The sequence below is a fragment of the Aythya marila genome (assembly GCF_965140915.1).
Source record: "Aythya marila genome assembly, chromosome: 2".
NCBI lineage: Eukaryota > Metazoa > Chordata > Aves > Anseriformes > Anatidae > Aythya > Aythya marila.
Genome location: NC_139043.1, coordinates 34,630,669 through 34,646,449, shown reverse-complemented (window position 1 = coordinate 34,646,449; position 15,781 = coordinate 34,630,669). Strand labels below are relative to the sequence as shown.

Genomic DNA, 15,781 nt, shown 5'->3' with positions numbered 1-15,781 from the left:
TGCAGATGGGGTTATTTTAATGACTGCTTAAATATCTTGCTTATTTCTCCACCTTGCATGTAGGTATCAGATGATGATTCATACGTAAGTGATATCAGTGATAACGTCTCAGAAGATAACCTAAGCAATGACATGGAGAATGAAAGACAAACTTTAGGTAAGTTCAAAGTTTTATTGTATCATGTTCTGAAAACTGTGTTTCTTGTTGTTTGGGGTATTTTTTCTCATCTTGCTACAAATGATTCAATACTACAGGTTTTGTGATGCAAGTAACCTGTTTGTTTTTTTTTTCTTACCACCTCAGATAAGTTTTGAACAGCACATTCTGGATAATCTGATTAACAGGGCCAGGACACCATTGTTTAAGCAAGATGGTGTTCAATGTCCGTAGATAAACACCTGTTTTCTTGGCTTCATTAGTGTGACTCCAACTCATTTTTAGTTCCTTTCATGTCCACGGGATTCTTCAAACTACCAAGACCTAGCTGCTTTCTTTTTTTTCCAGAAAGTATTTTTTTCCAATTTAACAACCATGTTGAGAGGTCTGTTGTTTTTAGCAGAATTTGTTTAAAGGAACATGACAATTATTATACACTGGCAGTGTGTATGGATTTCTTCTTTGTATGTTTTAATTATGATAGGCTTGTTACTGCATACACTTAACTGTCTCGCTAATTAGAATGAGAATCAAGAAAGAGGAAGAGGAATTGGTAATAACAAACTAATTGGCTCTGTGCCTTCAAAGCATGTCATCTAGCCACAATGTTCTTCACTCTCTATCAAAATGTTTTATCTTCAATAATGCTGAATAGTGGTTTCTTACTTGCAGCATGGGTTTTTTTTTTCTTTTTTTTTTTCATGAGAGGTGGGCAAACTATACTGTAGAGAAAATTTGGCATCTAATCTGTCTGCCTAACCTAACCACTGAGCATGCACCAGCAGCCTTAAAGGAGATTAATGAGAGCAGTATGGTTGGAATACCAGGCTAGAAAGCTCCTGTTAGGTGCCCAGATGAATAAATAGTGTTAAGTTTCAACTCCCCTGCTGCATGTTTGAACTATTCACATATTTTTTTTTTCTACACTTAGATTTTTTTCTCTTTCTCTGCTGTGTTTTGTCACTATTTACCCCAATTAATAGACTGACCCAGAGTATGTAGTTCAGTGAGTTGGTATTCAGGTTTTAATCAGAAACTGTCAAGGGATATAGCCAAATCCTATTTCATAGAGCTCTCTTCAACAGGAGTATGTTTTTAGCACTTACTCCTTCCTCTTCAGATATCCAGTCATTCCTGAGTTATGTGAGGAAACATCTTTCTTATTGGCCTTTTCTGATACTAAATAAATATTTCCAACAGGGAAGTAAGTATAGGAACCAACTTCTTCTTAAAAAGGCACACTTAGCAGCATTAAGCTTCAGGCAGATTTTCTGATTCATAGTGCCCACATCCTTTTTATGCAAAAAGAAAGAGATATGCACTAGTATGTAAATACTTCTCCTGTCCTTGTTACAATAACTCAGTCACATGAGTTGTTAGGACTTTTAGTTCTGTGAGTAGCAGGAAAGACAGAAACTTCTTTGAGGCTGGTGATTATGAAAGCCTCTGTCTGAGACATTGGGCTAATATATACGTCAGTGATGGGGGACGTTAGTTTCTTGGGGTAATCTGTACTTTTTCATTGTTGGAAGCACTGCTGGTTTTGTGCTTATGCCAATGCAAAAACAAAGGAAATAACATTTGAAATCATGCATATAAGGGCAGTGTTTCTTTGGGCAGGTATGCTACAGGAAAGCTGTGCTCTTCTATGCTGTTTCAATACCTCCAAGGAAAAGCTGTCTGCAGAAAGCCAGATGAGGATGGGGATTATCAGTCTGGGGCTATACCCAAAGGTCTCCAAATGGCAATGGACTGTAGTGTAGGAACATCCTAGGAGCTTCTAAGGATGTATAAAGGATGCTCATGTAGTGGTAACTGTGCTCCTTTCTGAACTGAGATTTATGTACAGATAAGCAATGTAATCTTCAGGCTAGTGCCTGTTGCAGAAGCTTGTAGGTCTATCTTGATTGTGACACAAATCATTTCATTTCGTTGCACACTTGCAACCATTTATTCTGTTCTAACTGCTTTGACAAGGCATCCTTTTTTTTTTTTTTTTTTTTGAATCTTTATCAAGCCCAGAGCTCTACAGTTGCTTCAGTTTTACCACCTACTAAAGAGGTCATTTCTCCACCAACATATGGGTGCATCTACAAGCTAACATGGCTTAAAATTTTTTAAGTGCTCACTACAGTGACAAGTGCTCTAGAAAAGCCTGCATGTAAATCTGTGGTATAGTAAATTCCCTTGGTAGTAGTATTCAAAAACGTAGGAAGAGATAGACAGGTGATATCTTTATGCTTGGATCTGTTAAGTGACACCTTGTCTTCTGAGAAGTGTCAACTTAATTGAAGCTCTGTCAGGGAAGGAGGTTTTATGTCACTTAAACAGATAGGAATCCATCTCTGTTACAAATAGGTTCGTTCTAATATTTACTCTTTCAAATTCAATGGAAAGCCTGAGCCTTTCTCATATCCTTTAAGAGTAAGGAAGTAATTTTTTATGCTGCTTTCCTATCTGGAGTTTAACTTGGTTAACTTCCAGAAATTAAAATTGAGTTCTTTCTTTATCCTTTTGTAACAGGCTACCTTCAAACCATAAGTGAAATATTTGAATGAAGTGTGAGGGTGGATGGAAGCTTTGACAGAAAAAAAAGTTGGTTGAATTTTAATGTATGTTTGCAATGGAGATTAAATAGAAAGTAAGCAATGTATTGATTAACTTGTTCTGCAACTTCCTTTTCAGACTGTATTTCTGAAAGTGGAATTGGATGCCATTCTAAACGGAGAACATGTTTACCAGCTCCATGCCCTAATACTAGTAATATCAGCCTGTGGAATATCCTGAGAAATAACATAGGAAAGGATCTCTCCAAAGTGGCCATGCCTGTTGAATTAAATGAGCCACTTAACACCCTTCAGCGTCTCTGCGAGGAGCTGGAATACAGTGAACTACTAGATAAAGCAGCGCATACACCTAACCCCTTTGAACGGATGGTAAACACGTTATTCCTCATACTTCATAACATTCAGTATAGCCAGAATAGAATACAATGTATAAACAATTTGCCAAAGAAATGAAGATATTCTGTTCCATTTTTCTTTTTCTCCAAGCTGAGGGAAGCAAACCCCTTAAGCGTGCCTGGGCATGCTTACATACCCTCTACTTTTGATTCTTCTGCCTAATTTCTGTTGTTTTGTCAGAAAGCGTATCTGCTTAAATGCCTTGCTGTCCTGCAAGGTTAAGTAACATACTAGTTTAACTCTGTTTTGCAGCTTTTCCTCTTCCTTTCTTACTCTTCCAGTCTTCCAAGATTTAAACTTGGAAAAAAGAGGGAGGAATTGAGCTAATATGTTTCTTTCATGAGTATGAAAGTTACAATAAATCTTTAATAAATCTATAAATAAAAGATTTAAAAGGTTTCAAAGTTCTCTTAAAATGGAAGCTATGGATTATACCTTAAACTAAGTCAAGCCTTTTCAAGTCAGTATATCTTATGATAAAAAGAGGCTATTAATGAATGTAAATAGTTATGTTATAAATACTGTTTGAAAAGAATCTTGCTTCATTCTGACAGTCTGCAAGGATTACAATTTAGTGTCTGTTCTCTTCTCAGGATAAAGGGTGTGGCTGTTTATTTGTGTTTTAGGTGCATAACCTTTTTGTTGTTCTCCTGAGAAACACATTAAAAGGAAATGAGCAGTAGTTCTTCACATCAGAGTGAAATCTTTTCTCTCCTTCCTACAACTAAGCATCTGGAAATTGCCTCAGAATGAAGTATTCTTTGCCTTTGAGAAATTCCTGAGGCAAAATTAATGTTAGCTGTTGCACAGTAATTGCCATAGTTCAGTTTAGAATGGCTCTTTTATCAATTTGGTTTCTGAAATTGTGAAAGGAAAGCATCTACTCTTTCACAAGATGAGGAAAAGGGAATGAAAAGGGAGAAAAATGGTACAGAGGAGACATGAATTGAACAAAACTAATTCTAATTCCTCAGGCTTGGGAGGAATTATACTGTGTTGACTGTAATAATTTGGAAGGATCTCCTGTGCCTTAATTGTAATAAAGAGCAGTTTCATTATTAGGTAATAACATACAATAGATAAAAGGCAATTCAAACTGTGTTGGACATAATAAATTTTGTGAAAACTCTTTTAATGCTCCATGTGCCATGTTTAGGACAAGGGTAGTGTGTAGATCCATAGAATCACAGACCGTAACTGTAAAAGCCAGTTAAAAAAATATCTAACGGTGATTTTTAAAGTTACTGCTTTGAACTGTGCATGTTCCAAAAGGCTGAGTTGTTTCAAACAGTTTTCAGAGACACTGTTTTCAGTTGATTAAATTTGCAGAGTTTGATCCTAGTAACTCCATGCATCAGTGAACCCCTGAATGACTGAAAACTGAATACTTCTGTTATGTGTGATCCAGTGTTTAACCTGCAGGAGGAGGCATACACGTTCATACTCTTTTTTCCTTCTATTAAATCCCAATCTATAGCAAAAAATGTGCATGACTGTGGTAAATTAACCAAAATTCCATGTATGTTATTCCCAGGTGTATATAGCTGCATTTGCAGTATCTGCGTATGCCTCCAGTTACTACCGAGCTGGAAGTAAGCCATTTAATCCTGTTCTTGGAGAAACCTATGAATGTATTCGTGAAGATAAGGGTTTCCAGTTCTTTGCGGAACAGGTACTGTGTGCTGCACCCCTTACATTTGCTGTTTGATAGGCTGCTTAATGCTGAGTGCATGGCTGGTATCCGTTAGAATTAATAGCAAAATGTAAAATTACTTTTACCTAACCTTAGCCCAGCAAATCTCAAGGGGTGCTACAGAATTATAAATGAAGGAAATTGCTTTGTTTTTTGAGGAAACTCAGCTAACTCTGGCATGGAACATGACAACCAACAGCTGGCAGTTGGAAGCAAAGGCTGGCAATTTGTCTGCTCCAGCAGCTAGATATCTTGGTTAAGGGGAGTACAGTTCCCCACACTGAAGTCTGATCACTGCTGCAACAAGCCTTCATGTTCTTGTCATGTTCTTTTGTGTGATCATTAAAAATACTGTATTTTCAGCTGTTTAATGTCTTTTTTAATGACAAATATTTCACTCATACGAGTCAGTCAACCACTAGTATTTTTTATGGCACCTTGAATATTTCTCCTTGCTGTCCAAATATTTCGTGGGCTGAGCCTAGTACCACAGCTTAGTAGCTGAAGAATGTATGCAACACATCAAGGTCTGACTGTTGCTGAAAATAGTCCTCCGATAGAAGAGTAATTATTAAGCATGGGCAAAAAATATTAAATTTAAACCAGTTGAGTTACCAAAATTGCTAAGCTTGAGGCATATGTTAAAAAAAGATAAAACTTAAATATTCTGGTGCCTATCAGGGTGTAAGAATGATTGAAAGCTGTCTTGTTTTGTCTAGACATAACAACAACAAAAAAAAAACACAGAAGTGTGGTGGTCAAAGCTGTACAACCTAGAAACTTGATCAGAAAAAGTCTTAAAAGAAGCTTGTGGTTTTGACACATTTTGTACATCATGTTCTACAGCTGACAAAAAGGAATGCTCTGTGATCTTTCCTTGGTCTCAGGAAGTATCATGGGCAAGAGAAAAATAAGGGAAAAAACAAAGCAGTCAAAGCAAGAATCGAATTAAAGTTCAAGCAATGTGTCTGTTACTTTATTGTATTTAGTTCTAAGGTAACATATAGCACACTGAAGTTACCAGTGTAACATCAAATTGGAGTAGCAAAGTGGTTAATAAAAGTTTGATACTGAGTTTAATGTGAGTTTGAATTGAGAAGTTTTTCCCCTTGATACTGGACGAATCAGTACAAAGACAGCTTTTACTGAAGGAGAACTTTAAAACAGGAGGATTCTTTAGTTGTTAGTAACTGTTCTATAACTGTGTGTAATAAGTGACAAGAGTTTATAGATGGTAAAGTTTTAGTATACTAGTGTAGGGTGGAGGAATATTAGGAAGGGAGGGTGGTGTAGGAAGAAAGAAATTCCATAGAGCTTGCAAGCATTAAATAAATCTTTTTCCATCAGGAGCTGTTGCTTATTGCTTGTTTGTGCAAGCCTTTTGATGCTTACTGTAGATAACTTGTTAGCACGGACAGTGTGCAATCCATGAGGTAGATATGCAAAATGTATAAAATGACAGAGATTCTGTTGCATGACTAGAGTGTGTTCATAATAGCTCTACTTAGCTCCATGACCTTACTCTGGAATTATAACAGTTTAAGCGAGAGCTAAGTTTAACCCAGGAATTATAGTGACATCTGGGGTTAATCTGGGTGCAGTATGTGAGAGAGAGAGTGTTGCTCCCAGTGGATTAGGCCATAGCTGACAGGAATTAGCACTGCTTTATTTTTTTAACCAAGTAGAGGTTGTTCAGTGAAGAACTGAATGGAAAGAAGAGAGGAAGGAAGGAAGAGAGGAAGAGAGGAAGAGAGGAAGGAAGGGAGGGAGGGAGGGAGGGAGGGAGGGAAGGAAGGAAGAGCTCAGTAACAAATTTGCAAAATAAACAACAAAGAAGAAATTAAAACTGCATTTGAAACATGTATGTGGTTAAGAAATGAAATGTGTAGTAGGAAAGCAACTAGCCGTGAAAATAAAGGTGTTTTTGTCAAAGAACAGTATTACACATCAGAGTATTTGGCCTGGTCAGTTTTAAGTCCTGGTCACCCAGAATGGAGAAGGTACAGCTGAGGAGGAGTGGTTGCTTTTGCTTTGTGCAATCACCTTTGCACACCTGTGCAATCACCTTTTTATTTACCATTTTCTTTTAATAGTATGCATTGGGTATTTATTTACTTACAGTCCTCACTTTGCTGTTTCAGTCATTGCTCCAGTTCATGTATGTGCTTTTACCCAACGCTGATAAAATGCAGTGCGTGTGGTTAGAGTTTCATACAAGAAAAACCTGAGGTCTCACGAGTACAGTAGTAGGTGGGTGTTGGTAGCTGGAATTTCTTGGTTGTATTTCTCCACCCGTTTGGCCCCCCTTCAGCGATACTGACTGCTGTCTCCTCCTTCCCACTGAGTTTTCTGTAGGTATTTACTGTACAGAATAATTTAGCCTCTTGGTTTTTGTTTGGTTGGTATTTTTTACTTTTTCCTATGTACTTAAAGTGCAGTTTCTGTTAATATATGAATGGAGCTTTCGGATTAACTGTAATTATCACATTAGAGACAGTGTGCAGAATATATAGTTATATTTTCATTTGATGAACAGATTCACAGGCCTTCTAAAGCGTGCTTCCCATTTCATTCTAGTTTTCTCAGGTCTCAGTACCTTACTAGTCTCACTGGCTCCCCCTTTAGGAAAGAACTGCAAAAGAAAAGCAAATGTTCAGATCGTAAATGTGATATATGAATGAAAAATTAGAGGGAAAAAGGGAAAAAAATAAAAAAATAAAAAAAAACACGACTATTAAAGTGTTAACATGTCCATCTTTTTTTCCCCTTTCATGTCTTGCTATTAGGTCAGTCACCATCCACCTATTTCTGCATGCCATGCTGAATCTGTGAATTTTGCTTTTTGGCAAGGTAACCTTTTCGTCTATCATTTACTTTTACAGCCTTCATAGTAGTTTCATTGTGTGCCTAACATGAAATATTCTGAAATGGGGAAAAGGTTAATTTCCCTTTTTATATCATATCAGAATGGCTTTAAGAAATCCTAGCCTTACTGCCATGCTTCTTATTTGTGTTTTCTGCCATTACAAAAATCTACAAGTATTTTATAACATTATTGATCATTCTTTTCATGTAAAAGTAACTGCATTTATTCAAAATCTGCTGAAATATTTTTTCTCTCTTTTTTTTTTTTTTTTTTTATGTGTGGAAGGTTTGTTTACTAGAGAAGAGTTGTACCTCAAGCTATTTATAAAAACAAGTTAGAGTAGTGCTTGAAAAACTACAAGTTAAATCCCGAGCCCTGACAGATCTTGTAATCCTGTTCTGAAAATAATTTCCAGGAATGCACATAACAGCAAGGACAAACATATTCTTCGTGTCTTTCTCTGTTAGTATTATTACAGAATGGAATATTTCATGCTGTTTCACTACCAACATTCAGTCTTTCAAAAAATATTGTGTTGGATCTTTGTTTGCTCTGTAAGTCTAGTGAAGATGCCAGCCAGTTACAATACCTGTATTGTTAGGTATTTTTGGAGTGCACAAAGAACATAACTGTGCCTTTTAACTCAGTTCGAATCCTTTGCCCAGAGTTTTGTCAATTCACTATGTAGCCATATTCTGACATTTAATTCTGTTATGATCGACTCTGCTGACTTGATTATAGTTATTATGGATACAGCTGTATTGAACAGAAACTGGGACTCTGTCATTAGTCTGGGTTTCATTATTCAACATAATTCTGTGCTTTATAAACACATACAGGACAAGAATCCTTCTTAGCTGAAAAGCAGAGGTGATCAAAATTTATTCATTTCCTGAATACTCTGTATATAAGACTAGAAAACATCCTGTCTTAATAAAAAATGAAGAGACTGATTTATTTAACAGATTTTGGAAAACTGCTGTTGCTTGACTATCGTAACGTGCATGTACAGAACAAAGTTTTTCTGTAAAGATAAGACCTGAGAATCTGGTCAGTAAGAGAGAGTCTGAGGTTTGGCCCTGATGACCCCAGAAGACTCAATCAGGCTACAGCAGGGTTTGGGCTCCTTTGATTTGTTTGATTTATTTTGTTTTCAAGCATGGCTAGCTGAGCTTAAGGGAGATCTAGACAATGATTTCCAATGCAAAGGCAGTTTGTAAATCCTGTGGCCTCTTATTAGAGGGCTGTATTAATTTATGTGGAAAGATTAAGTTAATCATAAAGGTAGCTTGTCAGTGAGGTAAGATCTTTCTGTGCAAATATCTTTCCACTTAGCATATTATCCCCACTGCTGGAAAGGAGACAGCCCTCAGCTACATTGCCAGAGAAGTACTGTCATCCCACCAGACACTGACATTAGTTCCTCTTTCAACATCAAGAAATCTCTGGATCATTTCTGTCGAGCCGTTAAGACTGGGTTCTGACAGTGATGGTTATTTCAGAAGCTGTTTTTCCTTACTTAAGAAACTAAAGCGACTTTTGCAGAACCTATTTGAAAGGACAAGAACAATGGAAATGCAGAATAGAAACTTCCAGCTATTACAGTATCTGTGCCTCAGTTAGTCTGAGCATAGCTTTGAAAGAACACTTGGCTTATTTTAGCTCTCCTAAAATTTTTGCATGATGAAGTTACACACTGAATCCTAAGATGTTTGCAATTTAATGATCTCTGTGTGACTTTCTGAGACCGTAGAACACAGTCTGACAATACATTTTAACTGTTGAACTCTGAAGGGTCTGTCATTGCTCTTTTTCTTTCATCCCAGTGCAGAAGAAAGAAACCTAGTGCAGAATTCAGTTCAGCTATGAAGTCAAGGTAGTTTTGGACCTCTTGCTGTGCAGTGTAGGAATCATGACAGAATTCCTGTCACTAGATACTGATCCAACGTAAACCTTCAAAACAAACAAACAAAAAAGAAGGTCCTTTTCTCAAGTGGTAAGAAAAGGAATGTTTTTTCCATTAGGAATTCTTCCTCATGTCCCATGCCAGTTTTTGCAGTGGTAGGCAGTTTGATGTGGCTCGGTCTTGTAATACATGCACATATACTTGGGAACAGGTAATCTCCTAACTCCAGTTTGAGTATCTATCTCACAAGAGGTTCCCCCCAGCAACTGCATGGGAAGCAGTAGTCAGGAAGTTAGTACTTAGTGTACTATCATCTTTTTGAGACTAGAGATGAATTATTCCCTCATTTTGAAATTGCTCCATGAACAGAATTGGGGATCTTAGCGTCTAATACAGCAAGGATACTATCCACTCAGCTCTGAAGTTGTCAAAGTTACTGCCTGATTATCTAGCCTAATTTAACTCCATACCCTTTCAGCCATGCTTCCCTGCCCATGTTTATTTCACTTCAACATCAAATAAGTTGCTAATTTAACAACTGCCTCAAGAAAGTTTTATAAATTCGCATTGAGATTTCTCATCTTCTTTTTTGGAGGAAATGACTTGAGAATTGGACAGTTCTTTCTCTGATTCAGACCAGATTTTAAAAGGCCAGTTAAACTTCCAGGGGAAGTTGGACTAAATCCCTCTCCAATTTTCTGCCCTTTGTAGCATTCTCTTGCTTCTTCACTATGGATGTTGCTAGTTGTTACATTCTTGTATTAGAAATTCTGGCTTGGGTTTTTGAAATGTCTGCAGTAGAAACTGAATTACAGATGAACATACACTGTTGATAGCTTATTCAAATTCCCCTCTTTTGAAAGGTTCTTAAGAGATGACTTTTAGAACTCTGGTGCTTTTCTATTTAAAAAAACACTAATGTGAAAAAACTTGCAGCTCTTAGAAGTTCCATAGCATTACTTTGAACACTTTATTTTGTTGCATTTCATTATTACGAGTTTCCTAAAAATAAAGTAGAATCCAGATATAGGTTGATTCACCCATGCCTCTGACTAAACCTCTTATTTTTTTTTTTTCCTCCTCCTGTTTCAGATGTAAGATGGAAAAACAAATTCTGGGGAAAGTCCATGGAAATTGTTCCAGTTGGTACAACACATGTAACTCTTCCAGCGTAAGTGCTTCAGTCTCATATTGCTGTTTGCACACAGATACACACATGCTTACATGCACTGGAGCTACATTTATCCAGATGAGGACAAGCTGTACTGTGTAAATGAGACCTCTGGAAGAACTGGTGATTATGATTTAGTTTAAAAAGAAGGAGAAGGGAAAAAAAAAAAAAAGACCAGAAGCTCTAAATATTTAAAAAGTTATCAAACCAAAAGATGAAATAAAAATGGTCACTTTTGTGTGTTTTGAAAAAGGCAAAGTTGGTATTTTCATACTCTGGTTGAATTTCAAGCTTAGTTGCATAGAAGAGCTGCATGGTAAAGGAAGCTATGAATTCAGGGGTTGTTGCTATATTTGTGCCTGTGTTCATAGAGACCCTAACACCATGGAGTCTAGGTCTATAGCTGAAGCTGATAGCTGTCCTCACTGCTTAAGTAATTATTATAAGTGATAAACAGCATCAGTAGCATATCTAATATTTATTTTCCAAGGCAGTTGGAGTAACTATAATTAAGTGTTGAGTATAGTCTGATTTTTTAAAAAAGAAAAATCTGCAGTGTTCCTATGCTGGCTTCTCAAAGAGCCTGTTATGGATCAACAGTTAAAATTCTGGCCTATATCCAGCATGGTTGCAGAAATGGAGGTCTAAAAGTTGAATAGTGTTCCAGTTATACCTGTTTTCCAAAGACAGTCTATAAATTTAATTATTCTTCCTTATTAAAAAAAATAAAATAAAATAGCCCAATATAGTCAAAAGGTAGCATGTTGTGCTCTCTTATTCATAGTGGCTAGATTAAGCTGTGGAGTGAGAGGACTTTAGGATGTGAGTGAAGGTTCAGAAGCAAGGTAACTACCAGAGTAGTACCCATGGTGGGCTGATGAACTGGAAAATTTTCTGATTCACATGTTGTCTCCATGTGCTGGTTTGTATCCCTGTGAGAAAGATATCTTATGTAGATTTGCATACAAATGGCAGAACTGAGAGAAAACTGAAAGTTTATAGGAGAAGTGAATAGGGTATTCTGGGAGACAGGATTGTTTTCATGGGCTTTGTGAAAGAGGGAAGACACGAAGACCAAGACATTATTAAAAAATAAAGATTTCCATTTCACCTTTTCTTCTAATTTCACCATTTCTAAATTCACCTTTTTTTTTTTCTAATTGAATTTTTTCTAATCTGCATTTTTTTCAAAAGTTTGTAAGATAGTTTAAACATGGTGTGAGACTTCTCCTGTATGTATTTTCTTACAGTTTTAAAGACCACTTTGCATGGAACAAGGTGACATCTTGCATCCATAACATCTTAAGTGGACAAAGATGGATTGAACACTACGGAGAGATCATCATCAAAAATCTTAACGATGACACTTGTTACTGCAAACTGACTTTTGTAAAGGTGACTCAGGAACTGCAGCAATTTTGGCAGTGCCCTTTCTAGCATCCACAGGGGGTGGATGCTGTCTACTGAAACCCAGTACAACTGCTTACACGCTGTTTTCCTATAGTTCTGTAATTACCTGTGATTCTCTGAGAAGTGTGAACTCTAAATGAACTGCAGCTCAATAGGTAGAGCAAGGCAAGAGAAAAAAAAATAAAATAATAATTCTCAGGTGATTCTAGCTGAAAAAAAGTATGAGGATGGGAAAGGAAGAAATATCATCAAAAACCTAGTCTGTGTTTGACAAGAGAGGTAGGCACAAGGTGTTTACTGCACGGATCCTGCTAAGCCATTGTCCTGCGCTATGGTTGTATTCATCCAGCAGCTGTAGAACCAGAGCTTACGCAGGGTATTTCAAACAATGCACTTCTGTAGTCTTGTGCAGATAGGTGGAAGCGCTTAAGTGAGGTCTTGTGCTGTTTTTCAAAACTTTTGCTTCAGTACAAGGCCGAAGTATATAACTTCCTAAAGAAATGCCCTCATAACTGAAATAAAAATTAGGTTTTAGCAGTAGATGCCTTCTTCCTAGAAAGAGAAAAACAATTTAAAACCTAAAATAATGCTAAAATTTCTAACCTTAGAAATTTTGCACAGCATACTAGGAATCTTAACTTAACCTGAGTTTTCTGATTCTAATTGCTGGAGCAAGGCTGTGCTTTTCATAGCTCCTGTCTGCACAGCCTGTCTCCAAGTACTTCAGCATTCCAATGCAGCATGACATGCTCAGCACCAGAAGGAAAGTGGGTATCATCATTTTCCTTTTCCTACTTCTGAATACTATGTGCTTTCTAAGAAGCATTAAAGTGAGGCATTTAGGTACGTAATTGAAAGCACTGTAATGTATTTGCAGAGCTGCAACAGATTTTTGGAGTTCACATTTTAGATTGAGATACTGCAAGTTTTATATCTTTGATATTATAAATTGGCAAAAGTGGAAATCACTGTGAGTAACAGTGTTTTCTTTTTCTGTTCTGCAAATCTGGGGAGGACGTCAATAACTATGTCAGAAATCGGTGTTACCTATCATTGGACAAAATGAAGTCAGCTCTGCTTCACCTAGTGCTGCCCTTAAAAAAAAAACAGACAGAATAGATACAATTCTCAATAGTAGTATTTTAATTAGCTAATTCATAGTACTAACAGCAGTTCTTTGTGCATGATATTGTAATGTACATATCAATGAATAATTTCCATTTCAGAAAAATACTCTACAGCATGGCAATATCACGCCAATATTGCGCTTGACCTCTCACGCACCTTTTTCCTCCTTTTGATTCTAGGCAAAGTATTGGAATCCAAATGTACACGAGATTGAAGGCAGTGTTATGGATAAAACTGGGAAAGTTGTGCATCGGCTCTTTGGGAAGTGGCATGAAAGTTTATACTGTGGGACAACTTCATCTTCAAACTGTATTTGGAGAGCAAGTTAGTGACCAGAATGGTTAACATACAGAACTTAAAGTCTGCTTGAGAATTGCTGTTTATTTTCACTTATTAGGCCCCCACTTCTTTTTGTTTCTATATGGAATATTAGAATTTTGTCAAGCATTTAAAATTTAGACCTGAAGAATAATAAATCATTTAACTTAAATAAAATTCAGATCTTAATCCCATGGCTTCCTGCCTTTTCCTCATTCTCCCTCATTTTTGTATCTGGCTATAAAGGAGGTATTCAGGACTCTATAAGGAAGAAGAACAAACAAACAAAACAACAACCCCCCCCATGTTTTTGTGTACAGAATTGCGATTCATGTATTAAACATTGAAGGATAGCCCACATAGCTCAGCTCTGTAACAAGAGCCATGAAGTTCTCCCAAACCTCATGGGTTTTTGTCTACTGTTGTTTGAAAAAGGGCTATGATTGTAGTACGTGTTTCATCACAGTTGTGCCCTGATTCAACTTATGAGATGCCTCTTATTCCTCCAAAACTGAGACCAGCTTCAGAGATACAAATAAGAAAGAAAAAAGACTGACGGGAGTTTGATATTGTCCTTCTACAGATAGACACTTTTATTTGGAATTCTCAATGTACTTTTTTATGTATTTTTTTTCTGTAGATCCTATGCCTAAAGACTATGAGCAGTGGTATGGATTTACTCAGTTTGCATTGGAGTTAAATGAACTGGACCTGCAAACTAGGTCATTACTTCCATCCACTGATACACGTTTTAGGCCAGACCAAAGGTAAGAAGTTTCCCTCATATGTATCTTCCTCAAGTAGTTTTAATCTTCTGTAAACTCATTTTACCCCTGAGCTCAGGTGTCTACTTTATATAGGTACCTGCAGTGTGCTTCCATTTTTACATCACTTCTGCATCTGAAACAGACATTTTAATCAGTTACCAAGAGACGGTCTAGTCATTATGGATCAGTGTTTTCTGGAAATGGTTTTGGATGCTTCAGTTTCTAGATAATTGCTTTTTCAACAACGGTTTTAAAACTTCTGTTGTTAGGCATACTGTGTTTGAATAGCCAGAAGCTGAGACACTTGAATTTGCTTTTTGCAGTGGAATTTCTACCATTGCTATCTTCCAATGAAAAGGTTCTAATATAAAGATTACTTTGAACTTAATGTGAGAATTACTTTTCCTTTGGTGCTTTTTGCTAAGGTAGTTGTCTGCAGGTGTAGTTTTTTACCTTTCAAACACTGTGAACCACCTGCTGTAAGGATTAGATTCTGGAGCTCTAGAGGACTTGACAAAGATGGGGACAGAAGCACCAACTGTGTCTTTTCTCATTGCTGCTCCTACAGGTTTCTAGAAGAAGGGAATATTGAAGGAGCTGAAATGCAAAAACAGAGAATTGAGCAACTACAGAGAGAACGACGGAAGGTGCTGGAAGAAAACAATTTAGAGCATCAGCCTAGATTTTTCAGGTACTGTACAATAATTAGCATATAACATCATTTATTGAAATGTTTATTATAAATCTAGTTCTAAATTACCATAAATCATGCTCCAGTTTTCCCAGGTTTCTTCTAAATTCTTTCTTTGTTGTTGGTGGCGGGTTTTTTGTTTTGGTTTGGTTTTGCTTTTTTTCTTGACGGTGAATGCTATTTGGTCCAAGATTGAATTTGCCTGAGGAGTAAACGTAGCACCTTTGATTCTTTCAAGCAAGGTGACATAGGTCATTTTAGCTTAATTATCTCTGCTGAACTCCTGCTGAATTCAGTGGGATTGCCTTGTGCAGCAGTGTGCAGAGGTGAAGCCTTTCATAGTGAGGGATGCTTTTGAGAAAGTTTCCCCCATTTAATGGCAAGATAATTGTGATTTAGAGAGCACTTTGTTTCTTCCTGTTATAAATCAATTAACAGGGTACTTCAGCTACTGAAAGACAAAAATGAATGCTAGTGAGGATGTGGCCTTTTGGCCTCCAGCTTCTCTGTTGAGTATGCAGTGAAAGAGTTAGACCCAAGGTGAATGTTTTATGGGCTTGTGTATCATAGTTATGATATATAATTAGTTATAATAGTTATAATAATATAATTAGGATCTGGGATCCTGATTGTTTTCTGGATGGATACAGTACTTAGGAGGAGTAAGAATTGGAGGAACACAGAAAGGTTTAAAATAGATGCAAAGAGGAA

At 36.8% G+C, this 15,781-nt stretch overlaps 1 protein-coding gene across 8 annotated transcripts in view; it reads left to right on the top strand.

Annotated features, from left to right (window-relative positions):
* The window catches only part of OSBPL3 (oxysterol binding protein like 3), a 94,093-nt gene that overhangs the window by 70,808 nt on the left and 7,504 nt on the right, over window positions 1–15,781 (top strand). For all 8 annotated transcript variants that reach the window (XM_082752536.1, XM_082752541.1, XM_082752539.1 and 5 more), the window contains 9 exons: window positions 64–157; window positions 2,843–3,093; window positions 4,655–4,792; window positions 7,600–7,663; window positions 10,678–10,756; window positions 12,007–12,151; window positions 13,474–13,618; window positions 14,253–14,379; window positions 14,948–15,070. In XM_082752536.1, the coding sequence (XP_082608662.1) occupies window positions 64–157; window positions 2,843–3,093; window positions 4,655–4,792; window positions 7,600–7,663; window positions 10,678–10,756; window positions 12,007–12,151; window positions 13,474–13,618; window positions 14,253–14,379; window positions 14,948–15,070 (1,166 nt within the window). The remainder of the gene's footprint in view (window positions 1–63; window positions 158–2,842; window positions 3,094–4,654; window positions 4,793–7,599; window positions 7,664–10,677; window positions 10,757–12,006; window positions 12,152–13,473; window positions 13,619–14,252; window positions 14,380–14,947; window positions 15,071–15,781) is intronic.